Here is a 19146-nt window from a genome sequence, read left to right as displayed (position 1 = left end):
CACAAAATAATTTCTTCCAAACTCAAACCTCGCACGAACAGGACAATCATCATCATTACCCTTTGCCTTAATCCCATATGAATAGAGTAGACCAATGCACCAGACAATCGCTCCTCAGGAAAAACTCAAAGCAACATAGAATTTTGAAAAATTCGACACATTTACACCAATTCATATAAATGTCTGAATAAGTACAATTTTGTTATGATTCTTATAAGTTATAAACATACATGCGACTGTTCAGTCAGAAACCAATAACATAGATTAGAGGTTCTTCAAAACATCTGTCCTCTGAATACAAAAATCAGGTGACTACCTTAACAAATATCAAGTAATTTAACACTGATGTAGGCTGTTAGAAAATACACAGCACTATGTCGGGGGTGACAATTAGGTCATCAGTGTAGAATTTGGAAAGTACCATGTTCGTTATTTGTATAAAAATAAGTCAGCTCGTGTCAGGCTGAAAATGTTATTCTTTTTTTCTAATGTTTTTACCTGATTGTTATGCTAGTAAACACTACAGAATATGTGACTTGGCAGAACCACGTGAGCATTTCTTCCGACCGGTTTTGCTAAGCGCACAGACACAAATTTCAAGGAGCTCGTAATCCTCTTCCCAGAACAAGAAGGATGCCATCTCCGGGTTTTCCAGCAGCATCTTTGAGGTCAGGAACCCTGCAATTGTCCATGTTTGATACAGTCGAGATTGCTTCCCTATAAATCTTCCATTTCGCGTGTCATAATATTCAGGCCACTGATCCACTGAAAGCCTCTTCTCGGCCAATGCGATGGCCTTTCTTGCTAGTTCTGGCCTCTTCAACTTAATGCAGGCTAATGTGAACTGAAATATCAAGCAGCAACGGTGTTAAGAGTTGGAAAAATACATATCACTATGATCCGACAAAAATCCATTGTCATGACATGACTAAACCATACTCACTAATTGCTTCTAGACAGACACCATTGCAATTCCCAAGAAAGAAAAAAATTATTAGAAGATGCCAATGGCAACAAAGGTGAGAGAAGTTCAAAACTGTTGACTCACTAGTCATCCTACAAGCTGTAACAAAAGATTTATAAGATAAACGAAATCAGAACATTATTGTACCTGCCAAAGCAAAGTTGGCCAGGATCCTCCATTATGATATGACCATGGGCTGCGAGTAAGCAGACATATTCAGTGAAATGCAGTAGCTAAGCTCTCCAAAAATTATTGAAAGGCAAGAAATTCACAAAAAATTCTAGAAGGGCCATACGTATTCTTCGGGTCACTGCCGGTGATTATACGCCATTCTTCATACTCCAAAGCAGGGTAACATATCTTAAGAGGCATCTGAGCCACAAAATCATCCCATTTTGCTTCAATCAAATTTAAAATTCCCTCATTCTGTTTGGTAGTACCCAGTGAAGATATAATGGCCCAAAGATTTCCTAAAGTGAAAAACCTAAAGTCCATGTGTGCGGGTTGTAGATTTCCCATGAGATAACCACCTTCCTCAGGAATCCAGTCCACTAGCCAAGAAGGAATTTGATCTGGGTAGATGTTAAACTTGTTGATGGCATCTGTGGAGTATTCCTCTGTTTTGTAGCGATATATCTCATTGATTTTCTTCATGTCTACCCAATAGTACTCCCTGATATGAAATGAGAGTGCACTAAGTCGGTTATTGATGGCTGCCACTAAATTCTTGGTTCCATCATTGACAATGAGCATCTCACGGGAGCAACGTAGAGCCGAGTAGAACAAAGCCTGTAAATCAAATAGTTAGAGCAAAAGATAGACTAGGTATGAGGGGAGAAGACTGAAATTAGATGCATGAGGAAACAGTAGTATGGTTGTTAAACATTGAATACAGAAGCCTGCCGAATACTGAAAACAGAATATATAACTCTGCATGTGTTCTATTTATTTATTCATTTTTATTTTTTCTTTTACTTTTTGGCAGAAAGGGTCATGAGGAAAGACTTGCACTAAATTCCTCAATACGCTTCCAAGAAATCAATGGGAGTCAAATTTACAACCAAAAAAAAAATCTCTACTTGGTTTCCAACCTAGACACTTCCCTTGCATGTCCTCAACAGAGATGAAGTAAAATATCCCTAAAACTCTTTGCATTTTAACTCCTGGAACCAGATGATCCTAGATAGAAGAAAGGGGGTGATATAACTTATCACTATTGCAAAGTTGGCAATGCAAACTTCACTGAAGTCTGTGACTTGAGTTATTTGAAAATTTTGGAAAGTAGAGCTAATAGTGCTTTAATATTACTTTATTGGATGATTATAACATCATCCAATCTATTACTATTTGAGCTGATAAAAATCAGGCCAAAACCCAAGCCAACAAAATGACCACAGCAAAACTATAGGTTCCATCATACAGAAAAAGGTCCAAATATACTCACAGATAACCAAGTGTTTCCATGAAATAACTTATTACAATGACTGCACTGGACTTCAATAACTCAAACAAAGTGATAGTGCAATAACCTTTAGTAACATGAGTGTTATTTGCCCTTGTAATGATTAAAAACATTGTTTCTTCATCTACACCAAGATGCCAAAGATCATAAAGCCTTGCACAAATGTATGCTTTACATGGTCGATCAAAACACTAATCCAAACAAATATCTTTCTTATAAGCTTTAGAATGTTATAATGCAAAAATTATAGAAAACAAACAGATCATAACAATGCAAAATTTTGAAAGCTGCATCTCGATAAAATGGAAATAAAAAAGCTAGAATCCTATCAACAGTTCGATTTTATATTTTTTTTATTTTTTTTTCTCTTTCTCTAAATTTGTGTTTTTGTTATTAATATTCTATCCATGCTTGTAGGCAATAAATCATGAGAAAAATATTTTTTGCCCAAAGGGGGGGGGGGACAAGCAATTTTCTGTGGTAATGCCTCTCGTGCCTACGTCCATGACTCAAGAGCACCTCTCTCAAGATTTCCAAACCTCCATTGTCAGGTTCTCCTTCATGGGTAGTGGGGGTGGGGGGGACGAGCGATTTTCCATGGTAATGCCTCTCGTGCCTACGTCCATGACTCAAGAGCACCTCTCTCAAGATTTCCAAACCTCCAATGTCAGGCTCTCCTTCATGGGTGAAGAGCAAACCCTTACAAAGCTTCACAAGCTTGTCTCTCCTTTGCTAAGGGAACACTTCACTTACACACCAACCCTTTTACAACAGTCTCAAATATATGGCAAGTTTGAGTACAAGAGATATCCTCTTCAAAGGATGAATGTATACAATCAAAGCTCTCTTTCTAAAGCAGTAGATAGAAAGCTCAACTCTAGATGAATATGGATACATGTGAAAGATTATCAAATGTATATCACAACTCTATCAATGATCTCTCTATAGAATATAAATGAGATAATAGAAATCTAAAGCTTTCTCTAACTTTCAAATAATGAGAATGAATGAGCTAAACTTTTCAAAATATTTCAAATGTTTCCTCAATTCTTGGATGCTCCCCCAAAAGGCCTCATTGAGAAATATGATTGTCTTACTCTCTGAGGACGTGTTTGCATATTTCATTTTGAAAATCTCATCCAACTATCGACGTCTGTCTATGTACCATAGACATAAACGTCCATGAGACTTTGAGCCCAAATATGTCTTCTCAGTATATTCTGAAAACATGAAGACATAGACTTCTATACTAGAGACAATAGACGTATGTGAGTCATTCCAATTAGGGTTTGGATATACAGAGTAAATTCATAGACGCCTATCTATAATCAATAGGCGTTTGTCTATCCTGTTCATGGAAATTCTCTCTTTCTGTCTTTTCTAAAATCACATAGACACGGACGTCTGTCCTGAAAATCCTAGATGTCAGTCAAGTCATTTTCAGAAAAGATACATGGAAATAGTTATTTGCTCATAGACATCTGTGATGGGATAATAGAAATCTTACCCTTTTCCTGAAAATACTTGCTCTATATTCTTTAGCCAAAACACTAAGGCGTAGATGTCTATCTATATTCATAGACATCTGTCCTTTTAGCATTTTGCAATTCTAAGTTTCAGAGGCCATAGAGGCATCTCAACAGCACAACATAATAATAAGTATATTCTTGGTGCATTTTTACTAAAAGTTTGCAATATACATTTGAATTTTAAAGTAAAACATAGGTACCAAGGAATGGGGAGAGTGTCAAAGAGAATAGAAGTGCAAGTTAAAGGAGTAAATCATTGGTGAATAATATAATCGAAGCACTGTATGCTTTTGACAGTGCTTTACCCCCTTCAATTAACTGAGAAATTTTCATTACCAAACTAAATAGAATCTCCTACTATGAGTGAATCTTGGCGATAGTATCCTGAAATGACATAGACGTCACCAACAAATATAGTTAATGCCAAATTTTGATTGCATAAGAAACAATAACAAAGGCTTTGGTGTCACCTCCCTTAAGAGAAAACTAGGGTTACTGCCATCAAGATTTCTTACTAAAACATTGAGCCTCACATATAGGGTTGCATTTGTTTACTTTTGATATATGACATGAGTTCCAATGATATTCCTAGGATTCCCCACCAATTCCCCTTTTAATAGGGAATAAACTATACTGAAGAAACAAAAAGGAAACAACTCATCTGCAAGTTCCAATTCCAGAAAGGATCTTCTCATGGTGTGTAGAATGTTGTTACACATAATTGGAGGTTACATTTTTTGTTTTCAGTATTTGGTCTTTCAAGTTTCAAGTTGCAGTCAAGGGCACACCTACTAAGATATTTTATATATATTGACCTAGAGAATATGGGTTTCCTATATATATAGTGAACTTGTATAATTAAACAATGCGTGGTTGCCCAAAATTTTGTGCTCTAATAATATTGTCTTTCGATAAAATGTGAGCTTTGAAAACATTAAATTAACATGTTTCCTCAATGTTCATAGAGAACCTTAAACTTGACTCTTTTAAGCATTACTTTTGGAAGCCAACATTTGGAGGGAAATATCAGAAAACAAAAATATACCTTTTTTTCTTCTCATTTTATGCACTTAATGAAAAATATATCACTTATTTATAGTTTTCTTATGTTCATAAATAATCAAACAAGAAATATATTACTTTTTATTAAAAAAAAATTATATAAACAGTTTGGCCCCTCCAAATGAAGTTTCTAGGTCCACCCCTCTGCAGTAGCAGATGCGCAAAGTAGCTGACAAGCAGTGTGGCAGCAATAGCAGCAAGAAGAGCCAAACCTGGCTGTTAGAAGGTGTTTGATTAATTCACTAATGGCAAATGACAGAGGAATTAAGGGCCATAACTAGAAAGCGGTTGTCACTCCCCTAACCAACCATCTGATCCAATTTTTATGCCAGGCCTATCGATTCACTACGAAGTATATACTATATGCAAGCTTACTAGTTATTCTCTCGAGGTGGCTAGCCTAAGAATGAAGACAATTGTGCAGGCGAACACTAAATAATAAAGAACAGCCATACTGCCAAGTTATTAGTGACCCGGGATGCCATGTAACAAAGGCAACCTTTGAATATAAAGTACTTCAACTTGCAATCACTGGGACATATTAAAAACAAAATCCAGCAGAAATCTCGTATAAACAAAAGAAAATTTCTAGAGCTCCAATTGGTATATTGAAACTTACTTGGATTTCAAGAGGGTGGCCATGGATACCCATCCGTCTATCAATCATACAGGAACCATCAGTCACTAACAGTGTAGGAAACATGTCAAACCCATCAGTCAAACACAATTTGAGAACCAAACTTATGCCTGTTTGCACATCCACCCTCTGTTGCAGTCCATAGTCACCCGTGATCTTTCCATAAGCTCTCAACAAAATGATCCACCACAACCCTGTCAAGAAGTAACACCAGAAATAGTGCGTCAGATGTCAGTTGCTGTGTCACTATCCAATTGTTACATAACAGATCAAAATAATGTCACTTTATAATTGATAAGAAGCACAGAGTGATGGTCTATATGCAGCACTTGTGGAACAACATGAATAAATTGCCAAGTAAATTTATGTGCAAAAATCTGTTAGTCAAAAAGAGTTTATAGTTCAGAAAGTTATATCTAACCAGAATCAACAGGTGCAACACGCCCGATGGCTGATTCACCAAAATCTGGGTCCAAAACTTCCTCGGACGCTTCATCACTTCCATCAAGAGGCACAGTTCTAACTTTAAAACTTGCCGGCATCAACCCTTGCCCAGGGCTGTAGCAGTCCACAGTCTTCTCCCAACTCTAGGAAATATATAGGAAAACGATTTTAGTTTAAACTATAAGTTATATAATGCTGAAGCCCACACAAAAACTACATTGCGCAAGCTATTTTTACCACATACCCTATGAAAACAGATTCATTACTATGCCACGATATATCATCACAGTATGTGGTAAGAGCAATAAAATCTCTTTTACTGCAATAGGGGAGTGAAAGATTTCTGCAAATATTGTATCAGAGACGGAAGGAATAGATAGATGTTTGCAGGGTGGAGCTTCTAGTGCATAGGTTGCAAATTCTTCTTTTGATTCTTTATTTTCTCTTTTTGATTGTTGAGTCCTAACCCATGTCAAAAGATTTTTTTTTTTGTTGTTGTTGTTGTTGTTGCTGCAGAATTTGGCAGATATGTTCTATTCCTTGACAATAACATTTGTATACCTTGCATATATATGAGATGCACCATATTTTTATTTTTGAAAAGATAAAACGATATGAACAATCATTTTATGGTGTTTGATATATCATTTGTATGCACAAATAATTTGCAAAATGCCAGCCGGTATACAAAAAAAAAAAATCTAGTAATCATATACATGCTATGTTAAAGACAATCTAATATACCATATTCATTACAAGAAAAATCAAAGTTGAAATGGAAAAAGAGAGGAGACTAAGGGACTGTTTGATATCGCTATTCAGTGTGTTTGATAACATTTAGGTTACTATTTAAAATATTAGGCACTAACTTAAAACAGGCCAAAATGACCTTGCCTAATGCTTATCACATAAAATGGTGATTTTAGGTTTTAAAATATTTTGTCAATGACAATGTTACCCACAAATATTATATTTTTAGGTTGTCCATTACTTGTTCTACTTTTGAAATTAAACGTATTGATGTTACTCTTAAAATTAAACGAATTGATGGACTTTCTATTTCCACTTTGCATTTCTATTCCCTTCTGATGGATTTTTACTTTTAGTTTACTTTAATTTCTCAAATGTTTCGTTGCACTTTTCTTCTCAAATAATGTAAATATAAATAATATTCAACAAAATATAAATAAATAAATATATGTACATATATACTGCATAGTTTACTCAGGTTTATAATCGACATTCATACAATGAAACCCTCACACCATTGTTATGATGCAAATCTACAATATAAATAAAAAAAAATTGAATAATTTGTGCGTGAATTTTAATCTCCTTCTCATAAATATTTCATTTTCATAAGTTATTCATTTTATATGTTGATTTTGAAATTTTTATGATCAGTTTTGACATTAATATCCACTGTTAAATTGATATTTCTTTGGTGAAATTCATTATTTTATATATGTGTTTATGTTTTAATATAGTATCTTTTATAATAATATTATGTGTAGAAGAACAACATTCAGATTTCAGCTTTTGCATTAACAATGAATTCAATGCTTAAAATTAATACAATATCAAACAAGTTTACAGATTAAAATATTCAGCGCTTAAAATTGAGTACTTAAAATATTCCATACTTAATTTTAAATTTTATCAAACAGCACCAAAGAAAATCATAAATTACCTGTAACTGCAATGTGTGAAGCAGAAAATTCTTGACAATCTCCCCTTCTCCATTGAGTAAGAATGCGAGTGCTGACGGGATAAAGTCACGAATGAAAACCTGATCATAGTTTAATGGTTGCGTATCAGCTGGATCTTTAGCTGCAAGGGTGCCCACTGGATTTCCACAATAATTCACAACTGAATCTCGAAGCAACTTCCACGCCTCTTTTTCAATTTCAGACACCTCTCTCTCACAGGTCAAAACCTTGACCCCATTCAAACCCTTTAAAGTATCTATATTAACATTTGAACCATTATTTTCTAACCTGGGCTTTTTTTCTTCTTCTTCTTCTTCTTCTTTCCCTACATCAGGACCTCTCTCTATCCTCTCAATCACCAGAGGCTTCACATTCAACCCGCCTTGAACGTAAATCCTCTCGAAGCCCTTCTCATTAATATGAGCTTCAACGGACGTCGAATGATTCCGAAAATCCGACGCCACATTAACTAAAACAGACCTACGTTTATTAGCACTACAACTAGTAAAAACAATAGACTGACCCCAATTTGAATCGGAACCACAAAAAGCTGCCCGATCCGGACCAATCACACGCCTAAACCCTAAAATTCTATTGTTACAACAGTGAAATTGACGATTATTGTTTAATTTAGACGGAGATTTCGACCAATTATCAACAACGGAATGATAACATTTGGGAAATGGAAACCCGAACATGGATGAATTTCTACAACCAATCAAGATTCTACAACAAGGCTTCATCGTGCTGATACCAATACAACTGCTGGTATTCATTCTTTGATGAAATTCAAATTATTTATTATATATATATATGTGTGTGTGTGTATGTATACCACCTATGGATTGAGAAGAATGTATCTATATATATTGTGTATATAATATATATACAGATCTGTTAATCTTGAAAAAAAGAATTAACAGAGGATATAGATATAGATACAACTTAAAGCAAATATAAATAAAGAGAAAATGAAAGTAAAAAGCTTACTTACAGTTTTAGAGACGTTAAGTGGTTTGAATGAGGGAGAAAATGTCTGAAGAAGATAGATTTTTGCGAGGCTTGGAGTTTGCAGTTGGGGTTGGTTTATATAGGCGATGCAAGTTGAAAATTCGCTGAATCGAGGAAGGGTAGACGTGGAAATGTGAGCTTTCAAGTGTCAATTTACTGTAGTGCCCTTGCACATTAAGGGTACAAAGTTGGATTTACAAAAGTCATTACTTGGTGATAAAGGATTGAGTTTTGGAACAACCTTTTTCTTTTTCTTTTTTTAAAGAACGATTGGTTTTTTTCAGATGTCTTGCATAGGCAAGATATATATTAGACAATAAATTTTGAATTTGAGAACAAACCATTTATGCAAAATAATAACAAAGATTATATATATATATATATATATATATATATATATATATATATATATAATTTTTAATTTTTAATGTTTTGTATAAATAAAATTAATACGGAATTGTCCATTTAAGAGTATTAAATCAGTGTCTTATAATTAAAATTAAATAAATGAGATTTCCCTCCTTAGATTTCTCACGAGTTCATCTCTTTTTGTCGTGATTATGTACAAATATTGAGGCACGAACTAAATTACTTGAAGGAGGATTAAACGATGATTATATAGTTTAAATTTTATTCAAAAATTCATTAATAATATTTTTATATTCTTTTTTTTTATGTCTAAATTATATTATTAACTTTAACGAACTCGTTTAATATACTACATATAAATTTTTGAACGAAATTTTAACCAATTAAAAACCTCATAGTAGCATTTGTCGCCAAATTATCTCTGACCAAGACAAGTAAAACATCACTGCAGTGGGTTTACGTCAATCACATGAATTTAATTAGTAAGTTGCTCTTTTTATTGATATATGGAGTACAGGTTTAAATTAAAGGCAGGTTGAGAAAATAGAAAGGGAGGGTACAATCGTCATTTCGTGCTTGTTTATTGAAAGTATCAGATATGTCGGTTCTGACGCGCATAAAAAATGTGCGAAATTCAGAAAGCGCAAGTGTGTTTGGCTTTTCTTTATCTTTTAAGTCACGTAAAAAAAAGCTTCTGATACATACATACACATATACATACATGTGTGTTGCTGTGTGTATATATATATATATATAGTAATACGGAGTATATATTAATGAGTGAGAGAGAAGTGGGGACCGTTAGATTCTTTGATTGGTGAGAGGAGTAACCGTGAGATCTCTTACTAAAAGTGAAAGATATATTTATATTGGAAATATCACTATTTTGAAAATAGGTGAGATTTACGCGCTCTCGTATGTTAAATGCTCTTTCTTTTTGTCTTTTTATTTAATTTAAATGACAAGTATATCCCTAAGACTAGGAAGCATTTATTCATAAATTAAGGATACGAATGTCATTTCAATGTATCAAATAGAAATGGATTACTTTTATCAAAATGCAAATATAATGAAATTTAAGAAGACGTGTATGGATTGGGCTTCGTTGTGGTCAATTCTATTTTTGCGTGTGGGTCCAAACTTATCTACCAAATTTGTGCCTAGTCATTTTGCTAGAAAAAAAAAAAAAAAAAATGTGTCCAATTTTGTAGGAAGAAATAAAATTTTAAAAATCAACTTTTTTATAATAAATACAAACTAATGCTCAATTTGTTTCTACCTAAAATATTTTTCTTAAAAATTAATTTTTTTTAAATAAAACATTTTTTTATTTTTCTATTTCTCACCGTTTGACAAAGGTCTAAGTTAAAATTAAGGTTAAGGTTGAGGTCAAGTCCATTGAGTGGAGCGTGAAAAATAATTTGTCAAAAATTTATGAATAGATTATTTTTATTAGGTTTTAATATTTTTTTTCTTCGTAAATATTTTATGACAACCAAATACCAGAAAACAAGAAAATATTTTTTAACGCTCAAACAAACGGAGTCTAAATGAAAATAATAAATAATTCTAGCTAGGTTCATGTTGGAGTCGAGTTATTACAATTGAGTCATCCATTTATAATTCTACCGAGTTTGGATTGCAAATTATTGAAGTAAATTAAACTCGAGAAACAAAAGAAAAAACTCAAATATCAAAGGACTTAAACCTAATGTTAGGATCTTAAAAGGGGATATTCGAGTGCTATTATAGATATATGGTAAATAATAGACGAGTTGTCCAACAACAAAATAGAACCATGAGACTCTTATGTTCTAATTGGTAGGAAAGAAAAAAATTAGATCTAAGGAAGAGGAGAAGGGATAAATTAGACATCCTAGGAAAGAGATGGTGTATTTCATTTTTTTTTTTGTTAAGCTCATAATTTACTATGTTCATTAAGAGAAAGAAAGAAAGAAAATTTAATTATTTTTATCATTATATCCAATACTATTTATAATATTGTAATTTATAAAAGATAATACTGTAATTTAAAACTTGTACAATTTATGATAATATTTAATTTAAAACTTTTATAATAGTTTACTTGCCTTTCCTCTTTTCTTCCACTCATTTTTTGACGGATGAAAATTTGTAAAAGAAAAGGGTGGGTCATCATTCATATTCTCTTTTCATTCTTTGTATCATCTCGACCGAACAAAAGAAGTTGATTCTTTCTTTCTTATTTTCTCTCACACCTCTTCTTTCTTTTATGAGGAACACAACGTACGTAAACAATATGTGCATCATTTATTAAATTAAGAAAAACAAATAATTAATCAAAATCAACGTCATCATTTTCTCGAAAATGACCATTACAATTTACAATGAGGTAATGAGTCGGGAATAGATTCCACAATACATTACACATATCTAATCATACAATCCATATTTTTTTATCAAGCCCAAAAGCAACTTTTAAAAGAAATATATACAAAAATTGGGCATATGTTTGGGCTAGAACCTGTTATCTGCATCTAATTTATTTGCTGTTTTCTTTTCTTTTGTTCTTCTAATTGTAACTACAACCTGTTATCCTTCTGTGCTACTTATTGTTCATGACGCTTTTGTGTGGTTTTTCCATTTTTGGGTGTTTCCTCCGTGGGTCTCTCATCCTTCTCTTACCATTTCTATTATTCATCTTTCCTTTTGTTTAAGTAAAATTTCTCTTCCATTTGTTTACCGTGTTGGAGTTGTAGACACTATAATTTGATGCACTTTTATTTTGATAAATTAACCAATCAAATATGGGTCTCATGTTTAATTAAATTATTTAGTTAAGCAAACTTAGTCAAACTTAAATTATTTAATTAGTCAACTCAGGTGATTAAATAAAAAGATAATTATTCTCAATAAAATATATTTGGAATAATTACTTTTAAGATTAAATGCAAAAAAAAAAAAAAAAATCCTGAACTATTAGCATATTGCAACTAACCCCCCTGAACTACAAAAAACCTCCTTGAACTATGAATTTGTTGCAGTCAAGGATATTCTGGCATATTAGTTGATCGGAAAAAGCAAATGACAAGATTACCCTTGCATAAGATGACAAAGTATGAGACAATCTACAAACTGAATCAGATAAGGTGGCAATTGTAATCTCAATAACCAATGATTATTTCACAGCACATGTGACAGCCCGAATTTCAAAGAATCTGGTGCGTCAGCGAGTAACCCGAAAATAGATTCCAAATGCGGAAGTAATGAAAGAGAAGAAGTCTCTAAAAATGAGTCCTTTGATCAACCATAATCTAAACCACGAATAAAAAGTAACGTAAAATGACCTAAATGCCCCCAAGATTATACTATGTCAAAGAGATAAAAACATGTTGTAAAATGACATACATTCCATACATAAAAAGTGTTTGGCCCTTGGCCTCATTACATACAAGTTAAAGTAGCATCAAAATAGAGTACTTAAGTGCATATTACACATTCAAAAGAAAGCAAGACATGCTTCTAAATACATTACACATTGTTAACCTCAAAAGATAACTATATCATGTTAACACTTGCATGTCAAAATATACAAAAGATGTCCAATTGAAACACAAGCCAAGCTAGGGATGTTGTGCATCCAAAAAGAGTGTCTCTTTACCTGAAAAACAAATATCAACTAGGGTGCATAATCGAGTTACTCCGTAGGATGATGTGTATGCATATACCCTAAAGTTTCAATGGTTTTTGTAAGTGTAATATAAATCAAATACATGTGGATCATGCCTTCTAACGTCTAGTTTCAAAGGGGAAGCTAAGTGATCATCCTAAGCTATATTTGAAACATTTTGAAAGTAATCCACAATAGGTAAAATACATAACAATATTGGAATCTCCAATGAAATACAACAAGTTACAACTTCAAAGTAATGTCAACTTGTAAAATGAACGCGAAATCAAACAATAGGGAAAACTTGGAAGCGACATCCAGTTATGAACTTCACAACGCAAGACAATTAGTTGTTTCAGACTTCTAACCCACAAGGAACCACCTAATTGTGCACTCTATTGGGGAGAACTCGTACCTCCTGCACTAGAGCCTAACCCTAGCCAAATCAATGTATCAATGCCCCAAGTAATTCCAAAATCAACAATAGTGTCACAACAACTACATAGTTATATAATACATTTAACCACCTTCCATGCACATCCAATATTCGAAATACACACACAACCATGCCCTAAATCTTCAACCTACAATAGCATTTGCAATGTCAAGTTCTCAATGTGAATACAACTATACTACTACAAGGTTGTCAACATAGGAAACTCATTCATGCTAACATAATAAGTTTAAATCCCTAATTTAGACAACAATATAGTATAATATCACAACATAATCAATAATAAGAATAATTCTAGAATTTTATAATTACAACAACAAAATAATACTATAATTTAATTCTATATCAAATGAAGTAACAACAACACAATAAGTAGATCACATATAAGCCTTGAATTAAATGAAACCCTAGGTTAGTTATATACAAGATTCATCTATATACAACCCTAGAATTTATATAACAAGCATACAATGTATACTAACTTCAAAGCACACAACAAACACTTAGGAAATAAACATAAACACCCCCACCTCACTAGAGAATTATATCTCTAGAAACCAAGAGAGAATGGAAGCAAAATGGAAATCCAAGCTAAGGTGTGGTGGACAAGAGTGTGAAGAACCTTTTCTCTTCCAAGTGCAAGACTCATAGTGTTTTAATGACTAAAGATTGAATCTTTGTACGAAAATACCTCAATCAAGGTACTGATTATGTCACTAACCATTTTAATGTATAAACATTAAAGCTTTGAAAAAAATTACCTCAATGAAGGTACCTAATATGTCACTAGACCATTTTAATGTATAAAGATTAAATCTTTGAAAGAAAATTAGAGTTTTGAGTTCAACATATTCGAGTTCGCTTTGACATCACGAAATGTGTTTTAATGAATAAAGATTGAATCTTTGAATGAAATTACCTCAATCATATTATGTCGCTAGGCCTTTTTAATGTATAAAGATTGAATCTTTGAAAGAAAATGAGAGTTTTGAGTTTAACTTATTCGAGTTCCCTATAAAGTCGCGAAGAGTGTTTTAATGACTAAAGATTGAATCTTTGAATGTAAATACCTCAATCAATGAACCTATTATGTCACTAGACCATTTTAATGTATAAATATTAAATTTTTGAAAGAAAATGAGAGTTTTGAGTTAAACTTATTCGAGTTCTCTTTAAGATAACAAAGAGTGTTTTAGTAAGTAAAGATTGAATCTTTGAATGAAATTACTTCAATCAAGGTACTAATTATGGCACTAGACCTTTTAATTGTATAAAGATTGAATCTTTGAAAGAAAATGAGAGTTTTGAGTTTAACTTATTCAAGTTCCCTATAAAATCGCGATGAATGTTTTAATGACTAAAGATTAATTCTTTGAATGAAAATACCTCAATCAATGTACCTATTATGTCACTAGACCATTTTATTGTATAAAGATTAAATCTTAGAAAAAAAATGAGAGTCTTGATTTAAACTTATTCAAATTCCCTTTGACATAACGAATAGTGTTTTAATGAGTAAAGATTGAGTCTTTGAATTAAATTACCTCAATTTGGGTACCTTTATGTCACTCAAATTTTTTAATGTATAAAGATTGAATCTTTAAAAGAAAATGTGAGATTTGAGTTAAACTTAATCGAGTTCCCATTGACGTTCCGAAGAGTGTTTTAAAGAGTAAAGAATGAATCTTTGAAGGAAAATACCACAATAAAGGTACATATTACGTCAGTAGACCGTTTTAACGTAAAAAGATTAAATTTTTGAAAGAAAATGAGAGTTTTGAGTTAAACTTATTCAAGTTCCCTTTGACGTCACGAATAGCGTTTTAATGAGTAAAGATTGAATCTTTGATTGAAATTACCCCATTCAAGGTACCAATTATGTCATTAGACCTATTACGTTACTTGACCATTTTAATTTATAGAGATTAAATCTGTGAAAGAAAATGAGAGTTTCGAGTTAAACATATTCGAGTTCCCTTTGACGTCAGGAAGAGTGTTTTAATGAGTGAAAATTGAATCTTTGAATAAAATTTCCTCAATCAATGTACCTATTATGTCACTAGACCTATTTAATGTATAAAGATTCAATCTTTGAAATAAAATGAGAGTTTTGATTTAAATTCATTAGAGTTCCTTTCAACATTCCAAAGAGGGTTTTTATGAGTAAAGATTGAATCTTTGAATGAAATTATCTCAATCAAGGTACCTATTATGTCACTAGACCTTTTTAACATATAAAGGTTAAATCTTTGAATGAAAATTAGAGTTTTGAATTTAACTTATGCAAGTTCCCTATGAAGTTGCGAAGAGTGTTTTAATAACTAAAGATTGAATCTTCGAAAGAAAATACCTCAATCAAGGTACCTATTATGCCACTAGACCTTTTTAATCTATAAAGATTGAATCTTTGAAAGAAAATGAGAGTTTTGAGTTAAACTTGTTTGAGTACCCTTTGGCGTCCAGAAGAGTGCTTTAATGAGTAAAGATTGAATCTTTCAATAAAAATACATCAATTAAGGTACCTATTATACCATTCGACCATTTTAATGTATAAAGATTGAATCTTTGAAAGAAAATGAAAGTTTTTAGTTAAACTTATTCGAGTTCCGATTGACGTCCCGAAGAGTGTTTAATGGGTAAAGATTGAATCTTTGAATGAAAATACCTCAATTAAGGTATTTAATATGTCATTAGACCATTTTAATGTATAAAGAATAAATCTTTGAAAAAAATGAGAGTTTTTTTGTTAAACTTGTTCGAGTTCCCATTGACTTCACGAATAATGTTTTAATGAGTAAGGATTGAATATTTGAATGAAATTACTTCAATTTAGGTACCTATTATGACCCTAGACCTTTTTAATAAATAAAGATTGAATCTTTAAAAGAAAATGAGAATTTTGAGTTAAACTTATTAAAGTTCGCTTTGACATCACGAATAGTGTTTTAATGAGCAAAGATTGAATCTTTGAATGAAATTACTTCAATCAACGTACCTATTATGTTACTAAACCTTTTTAATGTTTCAAGATTGAATCTTTGAAAGAAAATTGAGAATTTTGAGTTAAACTTATTCGAGTTCCCTTCGACGTTTCGAAAAGTGTTTTCATGAGTAAAGATTGAATCTTTGAAAGAAATTATCTCAATCAAGGTACCTATTATGTCACTAGACCTTTTTAACGTATAAAGATTGAATCTTTGAATGAAAATTAGAATTTTGAGTTTAACTTATTCGAGTTCCCTATGAAGTTGCGAAGAGTGCTTTAATGACAAAAGATGGAATCTTTGAAAGAAAATATCTCAATCAAAGTACCTATTCTGTCAGTATACCTTTTTAATCTATAAAATTAAATCTTTGAAAGAAAATGAGAGTTTTGAGTTAAACTTATTCGAGTTCCCTTTGATGTCTAGAAGAGTGCTTTAATGAGTAAAGATTGAATCTTTGAATGAAAATACCTCAATCAAGGTACTTATTATGTCACTGGACCATTTTATTGTACAATGTTTAAATCTTTGAAAGAAAATGGAAGTTTTGAGTTAAACTTATTCGAGTTTCCTTTGACGTTACAAAGAGTATTTTAGTGAGTAAAGACTGAATATGTGACGAAAATACCTCAATCAAGGTACCTATCATGTCACTAGACCATTTTAATGTATAAACATTAAAGTTTTGAATGAAATTACCTAAACAAAGGTACCTAATATGTCACTAGACCATTTTAATGTATAAAGATTAAATCTTTGAAAGAAAATTAGAGTTTTGAGTTCAACATATTCGAGTTCGCTTTGACGTCACGAAGTGTGTCTTAATGAATAAAGATTGAATCTTTGCATGAAATTACCTCAATCAAGGTACCTATTATGTCGCTAGGCCTTTTTAATGTATAAAGATTGAATCTTTGAAAGAAAATTAGAGTTTTGAGTTTAACTTATTCGAGTTTCCTATAAAGTCGCGAAGAGTGTTTTAATGACTAAAGATTGAATCTTTGAATAAAAATACCTCAATGAATGAGCCTATCATGTCACTAGACCATTTTAATGTATAAATATTAAATTTTTGAAAGAAAATGAGAGTTTTGAGTTAAACTTATTCGTATTCCCTTTGAGATCACGAAGAGTGTTTTAGTGAGTAAAGATTAAATCTTTGAATGAAATTACTTCAATTAGGGTACTAACTATGTCACTAGACCTTTTAATTATATAAAGATTGAATCTTTGAAAGAAAATGAGAGTTTTTAGTTTAACTTATTCAAGTACCCTATGAAGTCGCGATAAGTGTTTCAATGACTAAAGATTAATTCTTTGAATGAAAAAACCTCAATCAATGTACCTATTATGTCAGAAGACCATTTTATTGTATTAAGATTAAATCTTTGAAAGAAAATGAGAGTCTTAATTTAAACTTATTCAAATTCCCTTTGACGTATCGAATAGTGTTTTAATGAGTAAAGATTGAGTCTTTGAATTAAATTACCTCAATTTGGGTACTAATTATGTCACTAGACCTTTTTAATGTATAAAGATTGAATCTTTTAAACAAAATTTGAGTTTTGAATTTAACTTATTCGGGTTCCGTTGGAAGTCGCGAAGAGAGTTTTAATGACTAAAGATTAAATCTTTGAATGAAAATACCTCAATCAGGGTACCTTTTATGTCACTCAACCTTTTTACTATATAAAGATTAAATCTTTGAAATAAAATGTGAGATTTGAGTTAAACTTAATCGAGTTCCCATTAATGTCTCGAAGAGTATTTTAAAGAGTAAAGAATGAATTTTTGAATGAAAATACCACAATCAAGGTACATATTATGTCAGTAGACCATTTTAACGTAAAAAGATTAAATCTTTGAAAGAAAATGAGAGTTTTGAGTTAAACTTATTCAAGTTCCCTTTGACGTCACGAAAAACGTTTAATGAGTAAAGATTGAATCTTTGATTGAAATTACCTCATTCGAGGTACCAATTATGTCATTAGACCTATTATGTCACTAGACCATTTTAATGTATAGAGATTAAATCTTTTAAAGAAAATGAGAGTTTTGAGTTAAACATATCCGAGTTCCCTTTGACGTCACGAAGAGTGTTTTAATGAGTGAAAATTGAATCTTTGAATAAAATTTCCTCAATCAAGGTACCTATTATGTCACTAGACCTATTTAATGTTTAAAAATTGAATCTTTGAAATAAAATGAGAGTTTTGAGTTAAATTCATTCGAGTTCCCTTCAACATTCCAAAGAGGGTTTTTATGAGTAAGGATTGAATCTTTGAATGAAATTATCTCAATCAAGGTACCTATTATGTCACTAGACTTTTTTAACGTATAAAGGTTAAATTTTTGAATGAAAATTAGAGTTTTGAGTTTAACTTATGCGATTCCCTATGAAGTTGCGAAGAGTGTTTTAATAACTAAAGATTGAATCTTTGAAAGAAAATACCTCAATCAAGGTACCTATTATGTCACTAGACCTTTTTAATCTTTAAAGATTGAATCTTTGAAAGAAAATGAGAGTTTTGAGTTAAACTTATTTGAGTATCCTTTGACGTCCAGAAGAGTGCTTTAATGAGTAAAGATTGAATCTTTGAATGAAAATACATCAATCAAGGTACCTATTATACCACTCGACCATTTTAATGTATAAAGATTGAATCTTTAAAAGAAAATGAAAGTTTTTAGTTAAATTTATTCGAGTTCCGATTGACGTCCCGAAGAGTGTTTTAAAGAGTAAAGATTAAATCTTTGAATGAAAATACCTCAATCAAGGTATCTATTATGTTACTAGACAATTTTACTGTATAAATATTAAATCTTTAAAAAAAAATGTGAGTTTTTTTGTTAAACTTGTTCGAGCTCCCTT

General features: G+C 31.7%; 1 protein-coding gene across 1 annotated transcript; it reads right to left on the bottom strand.

Annotated features, from left to right (window-relative positions):
- Positions 1 to 114: 114 nt before the first annotated feature.
- Positions 115 to 8869, bottom strand: LOC132286229 (alkaline/neutral invertase A, mitochondrial-like). Its single transcript, XM_059788536.1, has 6 exons — positions 7789 to 8869; positions 6076 to 6241; positions 5637 to 5848; positions 1260 to 1753; positions 1112 to 1160; positions 115 to 844 (listed from the first exon to the last, which is right to left on the bottom strand). The coding sequence occupies exons 1-6, from the start codon at positions 8581 to 8583 to the stop codon at positions 521 to 523; spliced, it is 2040 nt and encodes a 679-aa protein (XP_059644519.1). The 5' UTR covers positions 8584 to 8869; the 3' UTR covers positions 115 to 520.
- Positions 8870 to 19146: the final 10277 nt, after the last annotated feature.

The sequence above is a fragment of the Cornus florida genome, unplaced genomic scaffold (genome assembly GCF_030987335.1).
Source record: "Cornus florida cultivar Cherokee Brave unplaced genomic scaffold, ASM3098733v1 CherokeeBrave_3.0.0_Hap2_Chr01, whole genome shotgun sequence".
Classification (NCBI taxonomy): domain Eukaryota; kingdom Viridiplantae; phylum Streptophyta; class Magnoliopsida; order Cornales; family Cornaceae; genus Cornus; species Cornus florida.
Note: the sequence above shows the minus strand (reverse complement) of the source record. Positions and strands in the feature narration are given on the sequence as shown.